Raw genomic sequence first — 21,245 nt, 5'->3', positions numbered from 1 at the left:
CTAATTGCTACTTAGAAGATGAATTTGCTACCAAACTGTTGAAATAAATCTTATATGAATGGTCGGTGCTTCTACAGAATTAGGACAAGATTTTGTAGTCAATGAGTTTTCAGATAAAAACAATGGTTTCAACTGATTTTTTTTTTTTTTTTTTTTTGTCAATTCTAATAAATTACAATGTAGTTCCAAATTATGCAGTCGAAATTGCCCAAATATTACCGAATTATTAAACAAAATACATTTAATCGTGTTAGCAGATGAAAAATCTCCGCTATCTTGTTTAAATCAAGATGGAAAATTTACCTCCCTTTTAAATTCTCTTGTGTTTTATGATCATTAAATAATTTTTTACCGTATCGATTTTCGTAATTGACAAAAAAAAAAGGGGTTTTACTTATTTTTTGTCAATTCTAATAAATTACAATGTTAGCTTCCAAGTTATGCAATCGAAATTACCTGAACAAATTTAATCGTGTTAGTAGGTGAAAAATTGCGGCAATCTTTTTATAAAATAAATCGAAACGGAAAATTACCTCCCTTTGGAACTCTCCTGCATCTTACATAAACAAATACGATCGTTTTCTTCCAATTCTATTTTCTTTAATACTTTTTTCACCTTATCGATTTTCGTAATTTTTGGATATAATCATCTTAAAAATACGAGGAATACGTAAGATACCATTGTTTTCATGTGAAATTCAGTTTTACGATTTCCGAAATTTTGTTCCAATAGTGTAGAAGTGCGGAATGGTCATATTTGGCTCGTGTTATGTTTATACTTTTTTTTTTGAGAGATTTTTGCCTAATGTTTTGACTTGATCTAATAATTATTGCTTTCTTTATGGTTTGCTTTTGTTTACCACATGATGAACAAGTAAAAATGTATGAAAATTAGGAACCAATAGCACAGAAGACTACACATTTTCTCATTTCTGACAAACCCAAACCTTTAACCAAGCAGCTAATTGTGCTACCAAAATAAATTTGATATCGTTGTTCATTTTGAAAACGTCTGTGCGGCCACATTTAAAGTTTTTAGATTTAATAAAAATAACATCTTCATTTGGAGTGCTTATGTTTAACTTGTTGGTAAAAATAAAAATTTTTTTTTTTTTTTGTACCGATTGTTTTTTAAAATTTGTTTTGTTATTCTTTTGATTATTGTATATGTTTCTGATAAATGATATAAATAGGTTGTGGTAAATCTTGCTGAACTTCACATAGGCCACACATATGTAATGCACACATACCTACTATTGTTGGGATGATTAATCGCAATCAGAAAACTCGGAACTTTTGGGGGTATTGGAATCAGAAAAATTTGTATTTTCCAATGCCGAAAATGATTCCTTTAATTATATTTTTATATTTGATTTTGTTTAAAACAAAATCTTCCACTAATAGTAAATAAATTATAAATTTTATTGATTTTGAACTACCACTAAAATTAAAATCGAGAGCTCACTTCACAAGTGTGCTTTTACATTTGAGTAAATATATGCAAATTTAACGTGTTTTTATGGTAATCTTGAAAAATAACAACTTTATAGTAGCATTACAAGTTGATTTTTTTTTCTTTTTAGATAATTGTTATTTTATCAACTTGCATGAAAAGAGCTATGTAAAAGATGCTTAAAACCGTTTAAATTATGCAAATACCATCAGTAGTTCAAAAGTTATTAGCATTTTGAGGGCCAAAATTTATGCTTTTCCGTGGACATTTTTTTTTTTTTTTTTTTTTTTTAGAAAAAGTGGGCTAAATTACGGATCTGAACATTTCAAGAAATTTGGTAATTTCGCCACCACCTCAACATTTCAAGAAATTTGATAATTTCACCACCATTTATTTATTTTATTTTTCAAGCTATTCTTATGAAACTTGGCACTCGTATGTAAAATTGTGTGCTCTTTCTGATTATGCAGTCAAATTTGATGTATCTCTTTATAATAAGCCATGAATTATAAATTCAGATGTACAAATCTCAATTTTTTTTAAACTGGTGCATGGTATCATACAGTGGGTGTCTTTTCATGAACAAAACTAAGTATTATAGTGGTATTTAAATATAGCTTTATTGAGAATAGACATTTTCCTGCCTCCTCACCAAAGGAAAGCTTAATCTGGGTGTAGCCATTGAATGCCTAAAGAGCATTCATGGCCGGTATTTACTACTCCCTTCAAAGAAAAAAAAAATTGAGTAGATATGAATTAATCTCAGAAATAAATCCAAGAAAATTTTTCATATAGATTTAGGATTTCTGTAAAAGATGGAAATTCCCATAGTCGACCAGAACTTATGCATTTTGGAAACGGTTCAATTTTCAATTTTGTAAATTCTCTCTATCTGGCCCGAAATATACCCCTATTTTCTGAGATGCAACCATAAATCGTACTCTACATGAATCCTTGATGTAGCTTTCACAGTATCAGGATATCAGGAATCCTAATAAGCAACAACTATATATTCACCAGTTGATGGTAATTTTTGTTATTTCTATTCTGTTGTTTTTTTACTGAAAATTCAACTATGTAAACAAAGAAATAAAACTGTAATTTTTTACCTTGTTTCCACCTTAACATTTAAAATGATTACTTTTATAGGTTTTAGGGTATGCTGAAAACGAATATCACATTTAAATTTTCTGCAAATAAATAGTTTTCCGGATATTAACCAATGGCATTTCTTATGTTGTCGCTAGTAGCCATCTTGGTATGTGCAAACATAACCCCGAGAAACTATGCACAAACATATGTACCAAGATGGCCACATGCAATAACATAAGAAATGGCATTGCTTCATATCCGGAAAGCTACTTATTTGCGGAAAATTTAAATGCAATATTTGTTTTCAGCATACCCGAAAAGAAAAATGTTAAGGTGGAAACAAGGTAAAAATTTACAAAATTCATCACAGGTAAATTCTTTATCGAACCACCTAATTATTATTATTATTATTATTATCATTTAGATATCCTCGATTAAAAAAAAAAACTGGTTTGTTTTACAGATTTGAAAAAATGGTCTTGAAAATGAGTTAAAAATAAATTTAAGTTTCATGATATATTTTATTTAATTGTTAGGTGAAAGTACAGAATAGTTAACAAAATATCCTTCCCTCCTAAGAATGGGTTTTTAAATAATGTTATTATTTCAGCATGGTAGCATAAGTGCACAAGTACCTTTTTATTTGTTGTATTTGTTCTTTTTTTTTGTTTTTTTTACCACTAAAAAACACAATTCTACCTTAAGTGCAAGTAAAAAGTTATAAATACAATGATAACAGAAACGCATGTATTTAGTACATTTTGTTGTTTTTTAACGTTTTTAGTGCATGTGTACTTAAAGTGTTAAAAACAACAAAATAGTATTGTTTGGAAATCAAATTTGAGAAACTTGAAAATAATTTTTTTTAAATTGACAAACTTAGAATCAAAAAAATGAAACTGATTTTTCTGCTTTCGTTTTGAAAGCAGAAATAAAACAGTTTTTTATTTTTAAGAGAATACAACGAAACTCGTTAATGTGCTGACTTTAGTTAGCTGAGCGCAAAGCGAACCGTTTTTCCTCGTTAAGCGGATTTGAATTTCTATAAAAGATAACATTTTAAAGAAATTTCCACACAATAATCAAATATTTACATATTATACATGAAAATAATTCTGAAACTATTATCTATATGAAAATGGATGATATATACTGATTTATCTTATCAATTTTGAAATATTCTTCGTCAACTTTGCTCGGTCGTAACTTTGCTTCCTGTGGTCATAAAAATATAAATCAATGTCCAGTAACGATGGACTTTTATGCTTATATAGCCTGTAAAATGTCAGCCATATCTAATCAAATTTAATCCCGCACAATATGTCTAGAAGTGTAAACCATGTTTAGTTTCAGAACAGTTTCCGATGGTTCCTTGTTCTAAACAAGTCTTGAGAGGTGACTGGTTTGCAGTAGACAGAACAGTTTCCGATGGTTTGTTGTTCTAAACAAGTCTTGAGAGGTGACTGGTCTGCAGTAGACAGTTCCACAGAGCAAAAGATTCTTACCATGTCGAAACGAAAAAAACATGCGAAATTGCTACAGAAAAGGTTTAATATTTATGGAGAAATTCTGGTTTCTGATTGGTAGGTAGCAGAATGTGAATTAATTCGATTCGTCAGTTCTTAGCAGTGTAACGGACGCGTCACGCGCATCACGTAACGGGAACGAATGTCCCGGGCCTGCGTCGTCTAGTGGTGGACCCCTCCAGCGTGACCAGACTCGCACTGGTCCCTGGAAAACATACCTCCGCTGCTCCAGGCACGTTAAACGTGCATGACCCCAAGTCCGTGTGGCGACATTGTCCTCTTCGGCCGTCACTCTGGTTTTGTGTCTGTGTCTTCGTCGTCTGGCGTCAGGGCATACCTGAAATGAACTGCAGCAGCATTGTTTATAAATAGAATCGCCTGACTGTGTGAGATCATACCCTATTATGAATCAAAAATGTTGCAATATCCCCCCCTCATTTTTTTATAATGGGGAAGTCCCTTGTGTTTGTTCTGCTCAAAAATAAATATATCTATATATTTTTATATTCAATTATACATAACAAAAATTAGAAATCATTTGGATCTTAAAATTTTAGCATGTAAAAAGATGCCATTTTTAATTGTGTTCAAATGTCAAAATAGATATATGTGTACAGAGAAGAGAAATAAAAGAAATGGAAGGTATTTTTACCTTAAAAAGGGGTGGGTGTGTGAAAAAGAAGCCATTTCTTAAATTTGATTATGCAGTTTTGTAAAAAAAGAGAAAGAAAAAAACGCATACATATATACATATAAATAAATATACATAAAAATAAACATATATGCAATATTTACCCGTTAAAGAGTTTTTTTTTGTTTTGTTTGTTTTTATTAAAATAATGAAAAAAAATATAGGACATTTTTGAAAAATAAGAAAACTAATATACAAAAAAAAAAATCAAATGTAATTTATGCGCGCCTTAAAATATGCATGCAAAAAGTATTTGTCGAAAAGGAAAATTACAAAGAGGTTTTTTAAAAAAGTGACGTTTTTTTTTTTGCACATTATTTTTCTTATTTTTCAAAAATGTCCTATATTTTTTTTGCATAGTTTTAATAACAAAAAACAAAAAAACAAAAAAAACACTCTTTAAACGGGTACATATTGCATATATGTTTATTTTTATGTATATTCATTTATATGTATATATGTATGCGTTTTTTCTTTCTCTTTTTTTTTTTTGTTTTGTGTTTTTTTTTTTTTTACGTCCATTTGATGGATGTTTAGGTCATATTACGATGTGATTTACAGTAAAATTCTGATTGTCGTTAGGTTTGTGGTCGGTGAAAACGTAGAAAAATATTCTATACCATAAATCTGAGAGTACCCTTTAGCAAGTTGAACCAAATGTATGCATTCTGCTTAAATTTGGTTTTTTACCACAGAAAGATTCATATGGAGTTTTAGATAGTGTTTTGTTAAAACACCTGTTGCGTATATAGGCTGCCGCCATAAGTGCGTACATCCAGAGGTTTTTGGGGAGTTTTGATCAAATGAGTAGGCATCTTGCCATTTCAAAAAGTGTTAATACAAAGAAAATGGATACAGTTTAACGTCATGTCCAGGACTGGTTTTTGGGGATAGAATTTACTCAGCAAAGGACTTGTTACGATGAATCAATCGAGATACATTGACAAAATACTATTAAAATTTGGAATGGGAGAGTGCAAGAAACACTCTACACTGGTCGAAAATGATATTAATAAAAATATATACACAGAATCTGAAATAATAAATGATAAACAATACCGCAAAATTATAGGTAGTCTTGTATATTTAATGACTGCAACCAGACCCGACATATGCTATACAGTAACAAAACTATCACAAAGATTATCACGACCAACAATGCAGGATTTAAACAGAGCAAATCAAGTCCTGCGTTATTTAAAAGGAACTAAAGAACAGAAGTTAGTATTTAGAAAATCAAAAAGTCCCCTAAAATTAGAAGGATTTTCGGATTCAGATTGGGGAAGCGACGAAGATCGAAAAAGTATATCTGGATATTATTTCAGACTCTCAGAAAATGAGTCTATTATTTCATGGAAATCTAAAAAGCAACAGATTGTATCTCCCTCTACATGTGAAGCATAATTTATCGCGATCACACACACGGTCCAGGAAGCACTCTACCTTAAAAATATCCTAAAGACTATTTTAGAGCCAGAATTAACTAAAAGCCCTGTAGTAATTAATTGTGACTTCAAGCCATTTACTACCGTGATGACCCAGAAAGAAAAACCCATGACTTTTAGCCAATTCAAGGTAGCACTCAGAAGTTACGAGGAAACTGAAAAAATGATCACAGAAAAAAACGAATCTCCAAATATCATGAAATTTAAAAATGCACACATAAAAACACCAAAATTAAATTATACTCATGCCAGGAATAAAAACCGCAACTTTGCCAAAAACAATTTTTCTCCTAAGAAAAGTACAAAAATTATTTGCTATAATGGTGGACGACCCAATCACAAGAGTTTCCAATGTAGATACAGGACTCAAAATGGCGACTCCATTAAAAATTTGGAGAGCTCTGTTAGCGAACATACATTTTTATTTTTGTGTACGTTCAATGCTTCAACAAACAATAATAATTTTCTTGTCGATTGTGGGACCACGGTACATGTGATTACAAAGGAATCTGATTTTATCAATTATGACCCCAACTTTAAGCCACAAAATCATTTTGTAGAACTAGCTGACAGGAGTCGAGTAAATGATATCGTTTTGAAAAGAGGCGATGCTAAAATCTCGCTAAGGAACAATAAAGGTGAACTATATTTCTGTATTCTAGAAAACGCTCTTCTAATCCCAAAATTTAAACAAAATATATTTTCTGTACAAGCTGCCACTAAACAAGGTGCAAATATAAACTTTAGCCCCAATAAATCAAAACTGGTATACCCGAATGGAACTGTATTCAACATCAAAGAAAATGGAAGATTATATTATTTAAATAGCGTAGTCCCATCGAAAACTGCCTGCCATGATCTACAGACATGGCATAAAATTCTTGGACATTGCAATATTCTTGATATCAAAAAGTTGCCGACTAGTTGATGGAATGAAAATACAAACATCAAAAATCTTCAATTGCGACGTCTGTATGCAAGGGAAAATGACAGACTATCAAAGCAAGATACCAGACAAGAAGGCCAAAAATATCCTATCAATGGTGCATTGTGACTTGAATGGTCCCCGGTATTCTAAACAGTGTATTAATTCTGCGAAGATGGTTGTGTTCTTTTCAATGTAATCGGGGTCGTTTCTGTTTGAAGTACTTTGTGTAGCTTTTGGATTCGTACATATCCTAAAAATTAAACTTAATTTTGATTCGGATCCATCGAAATAAAGACGCACGCTGGGCCCATAACCTTTAGAAGTGTAAGCCATGTTTAGTTTCAGAACAGTTTCCGATGGTTCGTTGTTCTAAACAAGTCTTGAGAGGTGACTGGTTTGCAGTAGACAGAACAGTTTCTGATGGTTTGTTGTTCTAAACAAATCTTGAGAGGTGACTGGTTTATAGTAAACAGTTCCACAGAGCAAAATATTCTTACCATGTCGAGACGGAAAAAACATGCGAAATTGCTACAGAAAAGGTTTAATATTTATGGAGCAATTCTGGTTTCTGATTGGTTGGTAGCAGAACGTGAATTAATTCGATTCATCAGTTCCTAGGAGCATCGTTTATAAATAGAATCGCTCGACTATGTGAGATCATACCCCATTATGAATCAAAAATATTGCAACAATATGTATCCAAACATAACATATGAAATGTAAACATTGGAAAAACTGTTTCCCTTTTTGCTGCTGTCATATTTTTACCGTTTTTTTTTTTTTTTTTTTTTTTTTTTTTTTTCATTTTTAACTTGGAGCATCAAAATATTGAATGCATAAAAGAAAAATAAATTAACATCATTGGAATGCTTATTCTGTTCTCTTTCCAGCAATGTAATTCTTTTAAAAATTGACCCACAAATAAAAAAGATATGACTTGTTGAAGCACATTAGGTATGTAATATTGCTGATATCCACAAAAATACAGCATGCGCTTGTAATGCTATTTATAGTTCAATGTTTAGATATTTATAAAGAATCGGAATCAGTAATTGTATCTGAATCGAGAAAAATATTGAAATTGTGCTATCACTTATGCCTATTTGCAATTAAATATATATTGGTGGAGTACATTGATTTCACTGAAATCCATTCTAGACATCACTAAGTTCGTCTTAAAGGCTGCTATTCGTTCTTAATGCAACATTTCCTCTCTGCAACAAGCTCTCCTCACGAGACATCTTTGCTGGTTCAGTCGCACTCTTTGTCATCATCCAGATGATTTCATCCACAAAACCATCCATCCATTCACTCCTGAGAGTTGCAAAAAAAAACAACAAAAAAAACACCTATATCTGCTTCTGCGATGGACTGTCGCGCCTTGTCAGCATTAATTCGAAACGCAGTAAATTCTCTAGATGTAACTGACCCAATCGCTTCAGGGTGAATGCCAAAACAAGTAAGAAATTATCAAGTGGATAACCTGACGGACCACCAACCTTTATTTATTTACTAGCGAGGGGTACTCGGCATTGCCCCGGTGTTTGGGGGTGTGTTGTTGAGGGAGGTAGATCAAAACATGGCCGGGTGCTTGGAGGTGTAAAAAAAAAAAAAAAAAAAAAAAAAAAAAAAAAAAGTTTTAGTAGGAAGGTAGGCTTGAACCCCGAACCCTTGACGCGAAGGTGGAAACGAAAGGGGGAAAAAGCCAGACACCTAACCATCTCAGCCACGAGAGGAGAGGAATTGATAAGCATCTTAAGTTAACATTTATAAAGTGAAATTGACAGGTGCGAGGAAGTCAAATCGCGTGATGTTTGACCTTGAAACCTGACGTAAGCAATGGCTGTTCAGCAGTTAAGATTTTGTGCGGGACAGTTTTTACCAAACTTTGGGGAAGGAAAAGCAGCTCCACCGTTTATTAGGGGAGTGTCTCGAAATGAAAGCAACTGTCTGATATGACGGTGAAAAGCCAACATTGACCAAACGTTTACATCGCTTTCTGGAGACCACCGACTGTGGGCTGGGGAGGTGGCTATTTGAATCGCGTTTCGCTTTTTTTTATACCGAAAAACAAAAGCAACACGCGGTGATCTAAAAATGTGGAATATTTAGCTTTTCAAAGTCGGGCAAATTAAATAGACAACCGACCCTCGTTAACACATAGATATTATGATTTAGACATGATATAAAAAGTTTTAAAAATGAGGGAGCCAAGCGAGTAGCCCCCCCCCCCCCGGAAAAAAGCCTTTTGCAGACATACACAAAAAGTATGCATGCATACATACATACATACACACATTTTGCCTTTTAGATATATATATTTATTTATTTATTTTTTAAAACGTCAATCCAAACAACATTGTTTGATTTCTGAATGTAAGAAGAGTCTACAAAAATGTCTGCTCCGCATGCATTCTACAAACTATTTCTTTACAATTTTATCTACCAAAACAGAATGATTTTTTTCCTTTTTCTTTCCTTTTTCTTTTTTTCTTTTCTTTTTTTTAGTTGGTATTAAATGACTCTCTGATGTGTTCATATGCTTTATATTATTGGTTCAGTGGTCTCCATCAGTTTGCTGTTTTGATACCTCATTACAATACAGCTTCCTATTCCAGTAGCTTCTTTCCAAGGACTGCAAACTTGTGGAACTCTCTTCCTGCTGACTGTTTTCCTCCTACCTGTTGTCTTTTTAAATACTAAGGCATCTACTGTTTTTGCGATAATCATTTTATTGTTCTTCTTAACTCCTTACACCAAGTGGTTTCACAATTAGTTTTAGATGATTATTAGCAAAACAAGAAGCCCTTGATGTGTTGATATGCCGGAAACCCAACCAAGCAATAACGACCTCACGCCCCCCCCCCCCTCTGACAACAAAGATAAACGAATGATCATGCAATTGTTTACCACTATTTTTCAACTCTGCTGCCACATTATTTTTGTCTGATGCCCCTCTCATTGTACCTATTTATTTACTATGCCTCCCCACGGGACAGAGTTAGACACCAGGGTCGTTTTTTAACGTGGAGAAAAGGTACAAAAATAAAAATTGTCTCAGTCGTGAAGGATTTCTCCTCCACCGAAAGAGAACAAGAAATAGAAGTGCAGCATCTGAAGAACAGATACTACACTTTGAGATATTAAATCTTTTATTCATGTTAAAAAAATACAGAAAAAAAAAATCAACGATGAACAAAAAACTTAGGCACATGGCCAACTCAAAAGGGGGGGATTTTGGGGGTCGTTGGTCATCCTTGTCACTCCAGAACTAAACAAAGTCAAAAGTTTCTCCCAGCTAGTATCTTCTTTCACCATAATACCGCATTCACCGTTTCATATTGGGGGACGTCCTAGTAACTCCCAATTTTTAAAACATTTTTTATTGACGTGTAAAAACAAAAAAGATAACAATAAAATGGTAACAATAATTCATTTGTGTCGAGGGAGGGGGAAGAAAAAACAAAAGGTGATTAGTAGGACCCTCCCAACCCCGTCTAGTTGATAGACTGCCCGTTCCACTATGTTTGTAAAAGGAACCTCGCTTCTGCGGGTCAGTCTCTAGGTGGGGATGCCCTCTAGATGGGGGTGAATGGAGAAAAGAAAATTTTGTGGATAAGGGATGGAGGTTAGTTTGTATTTCTTTTTCTCCAAGATGGGTAAAATTTAGAGGAAGGGGTGAAAACAAAAATTGCAGGTAAGAGGGGATGGGGATCTTGGAGGCTTCCTAATCGGGGAGGGATGGAACACACACTCAGCTAGCTGAGAGACTACTTGTTTAATTTAACTTTACAGAACTGCGCGTTCCACACCTAGGCGGGGAACACGTATTCAAATTTGGCTCCTCTTCGTACACACAGACTTGCCACATGTATCCATCTTCTGTCAAATGCCGCGCGATGCAGCCTTCTTCTATCACATCTGATCTTCACCCGTAGTTGGTGTTTAAAGAACGCGATCAGATCTTGATCAGAAAAAGACAACACCCCCCGGCAACCTTGCAGACGCGACGTCCAAATCACCATTCTCGCCACGGCCAGAATCGTAACGTAGACCATTTGTCTTTCCCGGTCCCACGGCGGCCTCACGTTGTCCACAACATTGGATACAGTAATTGGGCGAGGATGCTCAGGATCGATGCGAGCCGTCACCCCACTGACATACGACCAGTACTGGCGGAGTTCGCGGCAATGGAAGAAAGCGTGATCCGTAGTTTCCACGGCCGTTGTCCCACAACGGGGACAATCAGGCGACTCCAGAAACCCAGAACTGCATTGTATGTTGTTGAGTGGAAGTGCATTTCGGGCCAATCGCCAGGTCAGAGAGAACTCTGAATTGTTCAGATGACTCGAACCTGGCGCCCAGCTCCACGCAGAGCGGATCTCACTCTGCTGCCACCCCAAACGCGCGCATAGCGGGTCGTCAGCGGCCCCCTTCACTAGATCCCTGTGGAGTTCCCTACGGGTAGCAGTCACAAGGTCACTGGACCTTGGTAGTCGTTTTAGCGCGGCTCGGCACTCTTTCATGTAGGCAGATTCTCCCTGCGGCCTGCGACGGCTCTCGATGGAAGGGTCGAGAACGAGGTCGGGGAAGGCGGCAGTAACCACGGGGTGCCACGGTTGGTCCTCCTGCATATAGTGGCTCAGGAAGGCCAGCATCTCGATGACACTTCAAGTCCGGCATTCCCAAGCCTCCCTCACACGGACGTTGAATACAGACCTGTCTGCTCACCCAGTGTCTTCCTCTGTCCCAAAGGAGCGAGGACAAGAGTTCGACAAGAGCTTTTAGGTGTTGTGCAGGCAGGGGAAGTACGGCCAGTCGGTAAAGGATGAGAGGAAAGACGTAAGTGGCGCACGCCTCAGCTCTACCCTTTAAGGAAAGTTTCCTAGGAAGCCACGAATTGACTGCAGCCTCCACCTTTGACCGTACCTCCAACCAATTCTTGTCAAGCTGGAGACCCGGTCCGAACCACACGCCGAGGATCCGGACCGCGCCATCTGTCCAGCTGAAGGGCGCAGGGAGGTTTGCGTTGCCACTCCATGCGCCCAACCGCAGTCCTACCGACTTGTTGCGGTTTATCTTGGCCCCTGTAATTCTTTCGTACTGTGTGAGTGCCTCCGACACGACCTCAATGTCTCTGAAGCCCGACACGAAGATCGTGACATCATCGGCGAACGCGGATACCTTGGCAGCTGAGCCGCCAGGCAGAGCCATTCCGCGCAGGGCCGAATTTGCCTCCCCATGTCTCAGCTTGCGGAGAAGAGGCTCCAAAGCCAGGACATAAAGCAGGGGCGACAGCGGACAACCCTGACGAACCGACCGAGAGATAACAAAGGGTTTCGAGCGCTTTCCGTTGACTTGCACGACAGCCATGGGCTGTCGATACATTATGGAGATCCACTTGCAAAAGTCCGGTTTAAAACCGGCGGCCTCTAAGACAGATGCCAGGAAACGATGGTCGACCCTATCGAAAGCTTTGGACTGATCTAAGTTTATCAGCGCGGCTTCCGTGTCGTCATCTATTCCCCCCTCTAGGATCATGCGGATCAGGTGCAAGTTGTTCTGAATCGATCTCCCCTTCACAGCGTAGTTCTGTTCCGGTTCAACCAACTCGTCGATAACAACCTGCAGAATCTTTTACGGCAACATCGGCCACAACCAGCCTACCCACCGCATCTCTATGGACAACGTCGACTGTCGCCGACAGGGTACGTTTAACCAACACGGAAACTCCCTTCCCCCGCGGGCTGCCATATGCTGAGAAAACCTCAAAGTCTCGGGCCAGCACCTGACAGTCCACAGAGGAAACGAAATGCGTCTCCTGAATCGCAGCAACATCCACTCCCAGGGACAAGAGGTCGTGCCGGAGGCGAGCCGCCCGGCCCGATGATCTCAAGCCCCTCGCATTCAGACTAGCCAAATTCAAAGCCATGGTACCTACCTTAAGGTGTGTTACACTCAGCTCCGAAGTCAGCCGGGGAAAGGACACCGACGTTGTGTGCAATGCTCAAGGTGGTCAGGTTTTTCATGATACTACACTTTGATCTTGTCCCGAGGGCCAAGTTATATATAGCAGGAAATGAAGCAGCTGATAAAAAAGCGAAACTGGGTTTTCAACAAGATCAGGCCGATACAACCTGACACTACAACTTTGCAAAGAAGTAGAGAAAATCTAGTACGGTCTTGAAACTTCTTTGACTGAAGAGAGCAAGGTACTCTTGGCTGACTACGATTTTAGGGCACCAACCAGCTCAAATACTGGGTCTTCAAAATCAATTGAGCATCCAGTGTAATTTATAGGAAGTCTAGACTTAGTGATAAGATTATCAAACATGTACTAACAGATTATCCAAACGTTTATGATCACTTCCTACTCGCCCTATCCTTAGGATGAGACAGAATGGATTACCTAAATGCTATGTCTTTCAGCCGGGTGATCTCCATGCCTAAAAGAACAAACAAAAAGCAATATAACGGCCAGTATTATTTTGGCATTATGAATCCAAAAAAAGATTGTTTTGCCATAAAACAGACAGATATATATATATATATATATATATATATATATATATATATATATATATATATAGTGAATGAATGACAAGTCTATATTCCAAAGTTCATGGTGTTGACCATCTTACAATTTATTCCTTTAATTTAGTTGACATTTACAATTCTTGACAGTATTGTAATTGTAAATTACAATATATATATTTGGCCTTTTGGTCAAGATCATGTCCTTGTGCCTAATTTTGTTGTTTGATAATCTTTTGTTTTTTTTTTGTATTTACAAAATTTTAAAAGCAATAAAATATATAAACAAGATCAAAGTGTAGCATCTGTTCCGAAAGATGCTGCAAAGCTAAGACTAGCAAAGACCAGCTATGACTAGCAAAGACCATATGTGGGGGTAACCCCACATATCTGACCTTGGTCACTGAAGGGGCAACCCTTCATACCAACAGTTTCTAATCTGGCTCCCACTTCCCTCCTCTCGGGAAATTTAAATCATATGCATAATTTCTGTGGAAATATATATATATATATATATATATATATATATATATATATATATATATATATTCAAAATCATGTTAAAGAAATGTAAGTATCACTCTTCCAATTCTCATTTTGTAATAAGACGTTTGATCCTGTGAACACTTGATTATCCTTTAAAATGCAAGACAATTGCAATCATTGCCTCTTTCTTTTTCTGTTTCAGAATTATGCCGTGCTGGTTTTATGAAAAGAAAGACCTGCGCAACACCGCCTCATACCAAGATGGTATTTCACCTGAGGTAGAAGCAAGATATCGCCGGGAAGGCGCTCGTTTTATTTTAGATGCTGGCACAAAAATGGGATTGTATCCTTTTCGTACAAAAATATTTCATTATTTATAATTGCTATGATTGTTTATGGTGTATGTTCAAGCTATCAAGCTGCTGTTTATTTTATTTTTTTTATGTTATTGCTTGTGTGAGTATTATTATAAACAAAAAACAATTTAAATAAGAAAATTTGAAAACCTGAAAATGTTGAGAAATTCTCAACATTTTCAGGTTTTCACATTTTCTTATTTAAATTCATTAAAAAAAATGTTTTCTAAAATGTGTGACATTACATTGCTTAAAAAACAATTTCTTTAGTCTAGTATCACAAAAGGAAAATAAAATTCATCCAGGATTTGAACGAATGCCTCGGAAGAGCTATCCATTGAAAGAAAGCCGAAATGTACAAATAGCTTTTTTCACAAGCTGCACTTAATCTATTCTGTCCTCAGTCAATGAAGAAATCCTTTTAGACTGAGGAATTTTAATTTTTGTTCCAAACCAGTTCCTTTCACCAGTTCCTCCCCCCCCCTTTATTTTTTTTCAAACAAAATATTTTTCTGTTTTGCTGCTAATTGGAACTGCTATTACTATGGATCAAATTCAATTCAAATGTAATATATTTGGAATTTTAAAAAAGGGGTTGTAGCCATATTGTGCTCTCCTAAAAATTTCAAAGAAATAAAATTAGTGGAATCTATATATTAATACGATAGTGTGTGTGTTATTTTGCGTGTCATGCTTACATCATTTTTTTTCTTCTGAGTGACTGTTGTTTAATTGTTATGACCTTCTATTTCTTGTGATAAATAATTTTACCAAGAATTCTTCATATGTTTTGGTTTCAGTTTCAGCTGAAGGAACTCAAGTTACATATATATATATAGATAATTACTTTTGCAGTTTTAACAAAAGAGCTACAAAAATATCAGGGCATTTCCATTTACGCTGAACATTCACAGAATGCCAACATCAATATTTTACGTGTGAAAGAGTCCGCTGCTAGTATTTTTAAAGTATTGTTAAAATTTCATAAAAATTGGTGGAATTTTCTCTAAGGGCTTCCTACTTTTGTATAAAACTAAATTAAACTAAACATAGTCCACTTTCCTGTATTGAATCTGTGTTTGAAATTTCGGTACTAATGCAGAGAGTGATCCGTGCTGAAATAATAACGTTATTATTTAAAAAGCCATTCTTAACATGGAGAGGGGAGGGTGTTTTATACCTATTCTGTACTTTAACTTTACAATTGAATAAAAAAAAATATATATCATAAAACTTTAATTAAACGTGGAAATACGATTTAAAAAATAACGCAGATCAGTAAGTGCATTAGCACCGAAATTTCATATTTCAATTAGTTTAAGATTGCATCTTATACAGAGAAATATATAAATATATACACATATCTATCTTTACACTGGTGCTACCAGATCAGGCTGCCCTGTGGCTTCCTGAGACGAAATGCACCTACATTGACGTTTTTTTGTTTTCTGATTTTTTTTGTAAAACTTAATTATGTTCTGCAAAACCAAAAACAAAAACAACAGCCTATTTCCCCCCCCCCTCCCTTTTTATTTTATTTTTTCCTACCTTACTCCCGGTCCTGGATATGACCTTAAACTACATCCGATGGTGAGGTCCGGCCTACGGGCTTGGGGAGTGTGGAGCCACCTCTTAATTGCCATTGCTCCCAGGTCCACCCTGACCCGGAGTGGTAGTACCTGTTAGGGTCCCAACTATGGGTTAAATAGAAACAGATTTTAAAAAGGAAAAGAAACAACAAAAAAGAAAACAAATATATTCTATTAAATTATCAATTTATTTATTTATTTTTTTGCCCTGTCGGTAGGGCATGAGAACAAACCGACTGCCCCCCTGCAGAGGGTAAAAATCCCTCAATGGGGCAACCAGTTAGCCGTGGGTTGCTACCCGTAAAGTCTTAGGACGTGATCCTGGTGATTGAGCGAACCTAAACCAGGATACATAGAAGTTTAGGCACCGCAACACATTACTTTGGCCCTTACTTCGATTAGACGGGCGGTCGGAGAGGCCCGATCCGACCAATCGGCCAGTCACGCCAAGCCCCACCATATATTGCCCATTCCAAAAACTCACTACTAATACAACACATCCCCCCTCTCCCACAAATAACCCTACTCCCTAATATATGATGGAAAGCGGTGGCTGAGGGTCAATCGATTAGGTGTGAATATCGATGACGAGGCTGTAAACCCCTCAGGATTGCTACAGATCCCATAGCAATATCAAGAGAGAACAGATAATCATTTTGATACCACCAAAGTCGGTTATATCATCATTGTATCCCTGTAGAGGCTGGGCGAATGGGTTTCCCCCCAGGCTCTTCCCAAATAGGACTCCGAGGTGGGTGGAGAACAAAGATGACGAAAAAAGAAAACAAAATATATGGCTTATTCCTCCCAAAAACTACCCAACCACCCAAAGTGAACCCACTCTGATGTCTCTGACATCAGTAGCTCTGACGTAGAGACGATAAAACCAAGGAACTCAACATTCGTAGTAATAGAATCAATGGAGGAAACTCCTTTGAGCAAACTATCACCTTTTAAAATTGAAAAAAATCTTAAAACTCTAAAACCAAAGTCTATTAAAAAACAATTTAACGGCAGCCTACTAATAGAAACCCATAACGAAGAACAAACTAAAGAAATATTGAAACTAAAATTATTTGAAAACATCAAAGTCAAATGCTACAGACATCCAACCCTAAATACCTGCAAAGGAGTAGTGAAAAGCCACGAACTTGCACTTTGTCCCTTGGAGGAAATCAAGACAAACTTACAGAAACAGAATGTGTTAGATGTTCGCAGAGTTCAAATTAAAAAAAACAGTGAGAAAATCGATACCAATACATATATACTAACTTTCGATTCCCTCACCATACCCAAAGAAGTGAAAGTCAGATATATGAAAATAAATGTAGAAATTTATATTCCAAACCCCCTCCAATGCTTCAAGTGCCAGAAGTTTGGACACCATCAAGATCGGTGCACACGATTACCAGTGTGTGGAAGATGTGGAGAAAGTGGCCCACACATTGACTGCAGAAAAGATTTCAAGTGTGCCAACTGCCTGGGAAACCATGGCGCTGGCTCTAGATATTGCGAAATATGGAAAAGAGAAAAAGAAGTGACCAAACTAAAACATATAAAGAATATATCCTACCCAGAGGCCAGGAAAATCATCGAAACTAAAACATATGCAGATGCAACAAAAAAAACTAATCCAATCAACAATCAAAATGGTCATATACATGTAACGGATACAACTGACAAGAAAATTGATGTCCTAAGCAAACTAATAAAGGAAATGAAAGAACTATTAGAAGAAATGAGGAAAATGAATAATGCAATGTCTGCAACCAATCCAAGGATAATATTAAGTAAAGACACTACTGAACCACAAAAAGAAACAAAACCACAAACCATTTCTACAAAAACAACCGAACAACCATCAAACACATCACAAGCCAGAAAAGAATCAAAAATCCCCCCAGACAAAAAAAAAAAACAAACAAAAACAGGAAAAGAAAGATCCCGATCTATATCTCGAACAGGGACTCCGACAGAAAATAGATTTGAGGGATTGGAGACGATGGAAGTTGAACACAATTCCAAATGATGAACAAAATATTACAATGGAATATCAGAGGGATAAAAGCAAACCAAAATGAACTCACATTATTAATAACAAATATGAGCCCAGCACTTGTCTGTCTACAGGAGACCTTTCTGAAAGAAAATAATACCATCAACATAAAACACTACACATCTTACAACTACATAAATAAAGATACGGACAGAGCTTCTGGAGGCACATCAATACTTGTGAAGAATGAAGTCCCTCAAAGACAAATAAATATAAACACAAACTTGCAAGCAATTGCAGTTTCAGTGACTCTACATAGAACTATAACACTTTGCTCAATATACATCCCTCCAAAAGATACAATCAACGAAACTGAGATAACTCAATTAATAAAACAACTCCCTAAACCCTTTTTTCTACTAGGAGATCTCAACAGTCACAATGTAATATGGGGAAGTAAAGAAACAAATAAAAAAGGAAAAGAAATAGAAAACATAATAAATAAAAATAATCTATGCCTCCTTAATAATCAAAACTACACCTATATGTACCCAGCAACAGGTACTTTCACCGCCATTGACCTTACCTTATGTGATCCTTCCATATATATGGACTATGACTGGAAAGTACACAATGACACCTGTGGGAGTGATCATTTCCCAATCATCCTGGAAAGTCTAAGTACTAGCACTGAACAAAAAACACCCAAATGGAACCTACATAAAGCGGATTGGGAAGACTTCCAGGAATAGTGCAAAAATCAATTAATTATCGAAAAGAATGATGAAGATGACCATTTGAACTACTTCATTAAAACACTCACAAACATAGCAAATAATACCATACCGAAAACAACCAAAACCAACAATCACAACAAACCTTGGTTCACAAAAGAATGCAGAAAAGCCATCAGAGCTCGACGAGCTGCCTTGAGAAAATTCGAAAAGTATCCAACAAGCGAAAATCTGGATTTCTTCAAAAACAACAGAGCAAAAGCCAGACGAATCATAAAGGAATCCAAAAGAACAACTTGGAGAAATTATATATCCAAAATTAATGTGAATACCAAGGCGAAAACAGTTTGGAACATGATGAGGAAAATAGAAGGAAAGTGTAGTAGTACACCAATATCCCACATCTCTAAAGGCAACAAAATATACACCGATCAAAAAGACATTTCCAATAACCTGGCAGATAATTTATCAAAAATTTCATCATGTGACAGACAAACAGAGAAATTCAAAAAGATTAGAGAAAAGGAAGAGAAAAAGAAAATTCTATTTAAATCACAAAATACTGAAAAATACAACCAACCTCTTACCTTGCCTGAATTAAAAGAATCGCTAACCAAATCCCATGACACAGCTACAGGGCCCGATGAAATTCCATATGAAATCCTCAAAAAACTTCCAGAAACCTCAATGAAATACCTACTTGAAATTTTCAATATTATATGGTCCAGTGGAAACGTACCCGAGACCTGGAAAGAGGCCACAATAATACCAATCCCCAAATCTGAAAACTCAAACATCCAATCCCAATCAAGTAACGTCTCAGATCCATTGAATTTCAGGCCAATAGCTCTAACAAGCTGCATTTGTAAGACCATGGAAAGGATTATAAACAAAAGACTAATCTGGTTCCTGGAAACAGAGAATCTTATTACAGAATTTCAAACAAGATTCAGGAAAAACCGAAGTTCAATAGACCACATAGTCAGACTTGAAACGTTCATCAGAGAAGCCTTTGTAAGGAAGGAACATTTAACAGCAGTGTTTTTTGACATGGAAAAAGCCTACGATACTGTGTGGAAGTACGGTGTTACAAGGGATCTGAAGGCGCTTGGACTAAAAGGCAGAATGCCAATTTTTATTGAAAATTTTTTAAAAAATAGACTGTTCAGAATAAAGGTTGGCACAGCTCTCTCGGACTTGAAAGAACAAGAGAATGGAGTACCTCAAGGGAGTATACTGTCAGTGACCCTGTTCAGTATCCGAATTAACAACATTGTAAAAAACCTTAACCCTGGGGTAGATTGCTCCCTATATGTGGATGACTTCCTAATATGCTGTAGATCTAGATATATATCTATAATAGAAAGGAAGCTTCAATTGTGCTTAAACAAAGTAATGAGATGGACGGAAGAGAATGGATTTAGATTCTCCAAAAGAAAAACGAAATGCATGCATTTCTGCAAACTAAAGAACATGCATAATGATCCTGTCCTAACCATGGAAGGAATGCCCATACCCGTTACTGACCAGTACAAATTCTTAGGGATTTTATTTGACAAAAAGTTAACATTCATCCCACACATAAACTATCTGAAAAAAAAATGTAACAAAGCTGTAAATCTTTTGAGAGTGGTAGCACATACCGATTGGGGTGCAGACAGGGAAACACTCCTTAAACTTTACAGAGCACTAGTCCGCTCAAAGCTAGACTACGGTTGTTTCATATATGGATCAACCCAAACATCATATATAAAAAGCCTAGACCCTATTCACCATACTGGCCTAAGAGTGGCCCTAGGAGCATACAGAACTTCCCCCGTGAACAGTCTATACACGGAAGCACACGAACCCCCACTAGATCTAAGGCGAGAAAAGTTAGCCCTTCAATATTTACTGAAACTGAAGTCTTGCCCAAACAACCCTGCATACCAATGTACCTTCTATCCTAAATATGAAGAACTCTTTAACATGAGAAGAAAAACTATCAAAACGTTCGGGCTCCGAATGAAGGAAAGCATTGAAGAATCGAAAATTCCAATCTCCAGCATTCACAACTTCATACTGCCTAAAACACCCCCATGGACCATGAAACAAGTTGAAATAAAACTCAACCTAAACAAAAAGTCCAAATCTACCACAAACCCTATTGAATACCACAACGAACTTCAACATTTAAAATTACAATATTCAGACTACACCTTTATCTACATAGACGGGTCTAAAAGCAACAATCACACTGGATGTGCAGCAACGTACCATAAAACCACAATGAAGAGAAATCTTCAAAATGAAGCATCTATGTTCACTGCAGAGACTATAGCTATCGATCTAGCACTCAACATAATTTCAGAGGAAACCACCAAAAACTTCATCATTCTCACTGATTCTCTATCAGTCCTATTATCTATACAAAAT

The 21,245-nt window shown here is 36.4% G+C and overlaps 1 protein-coding gene across 1 annotated transcript in view; it reads left to right on the top strand.

The window, feature by feature from the left end:
* Positions 1–21,245, top strand: part of LOC145285866 (uncharacterized) — a 57,326-nt gene that overhangs the window by 15,808 nt on the left and 20,273 nt on the right. Inside the window, exon 2 of the mRNA XM_080134310.1 lies at positions 14,358–14,498. Within this exon, the coding sequence (XP_079990436.1) occupies positions 14,362–14,498 (137 nt within the window). The 5' untranslated portion in view covers positions 14,358–14,361. The remainder of the gene's footprint in view (positions 1–14,357; positions 14,499–21,245) is intronic.

Source organism: Euprymna scolopes, chromosome 10 (genome assembly GCF_053919585.1).
Source record: "Euprymna scolopes isolate OS-2025 chromosome 10, ASM5391958v1, whole genome shotgun sequence".
Classification (NCBI taxonomy): Eukaryota; Metazoa; Mollusca; class Cephalopoda; order Sepiida; family Sepiolidae; genus Euprymna; species Euprymna scolopes.
This window is presented reverse-complemented; position numbering and strand designations above follow the sequence as displayed.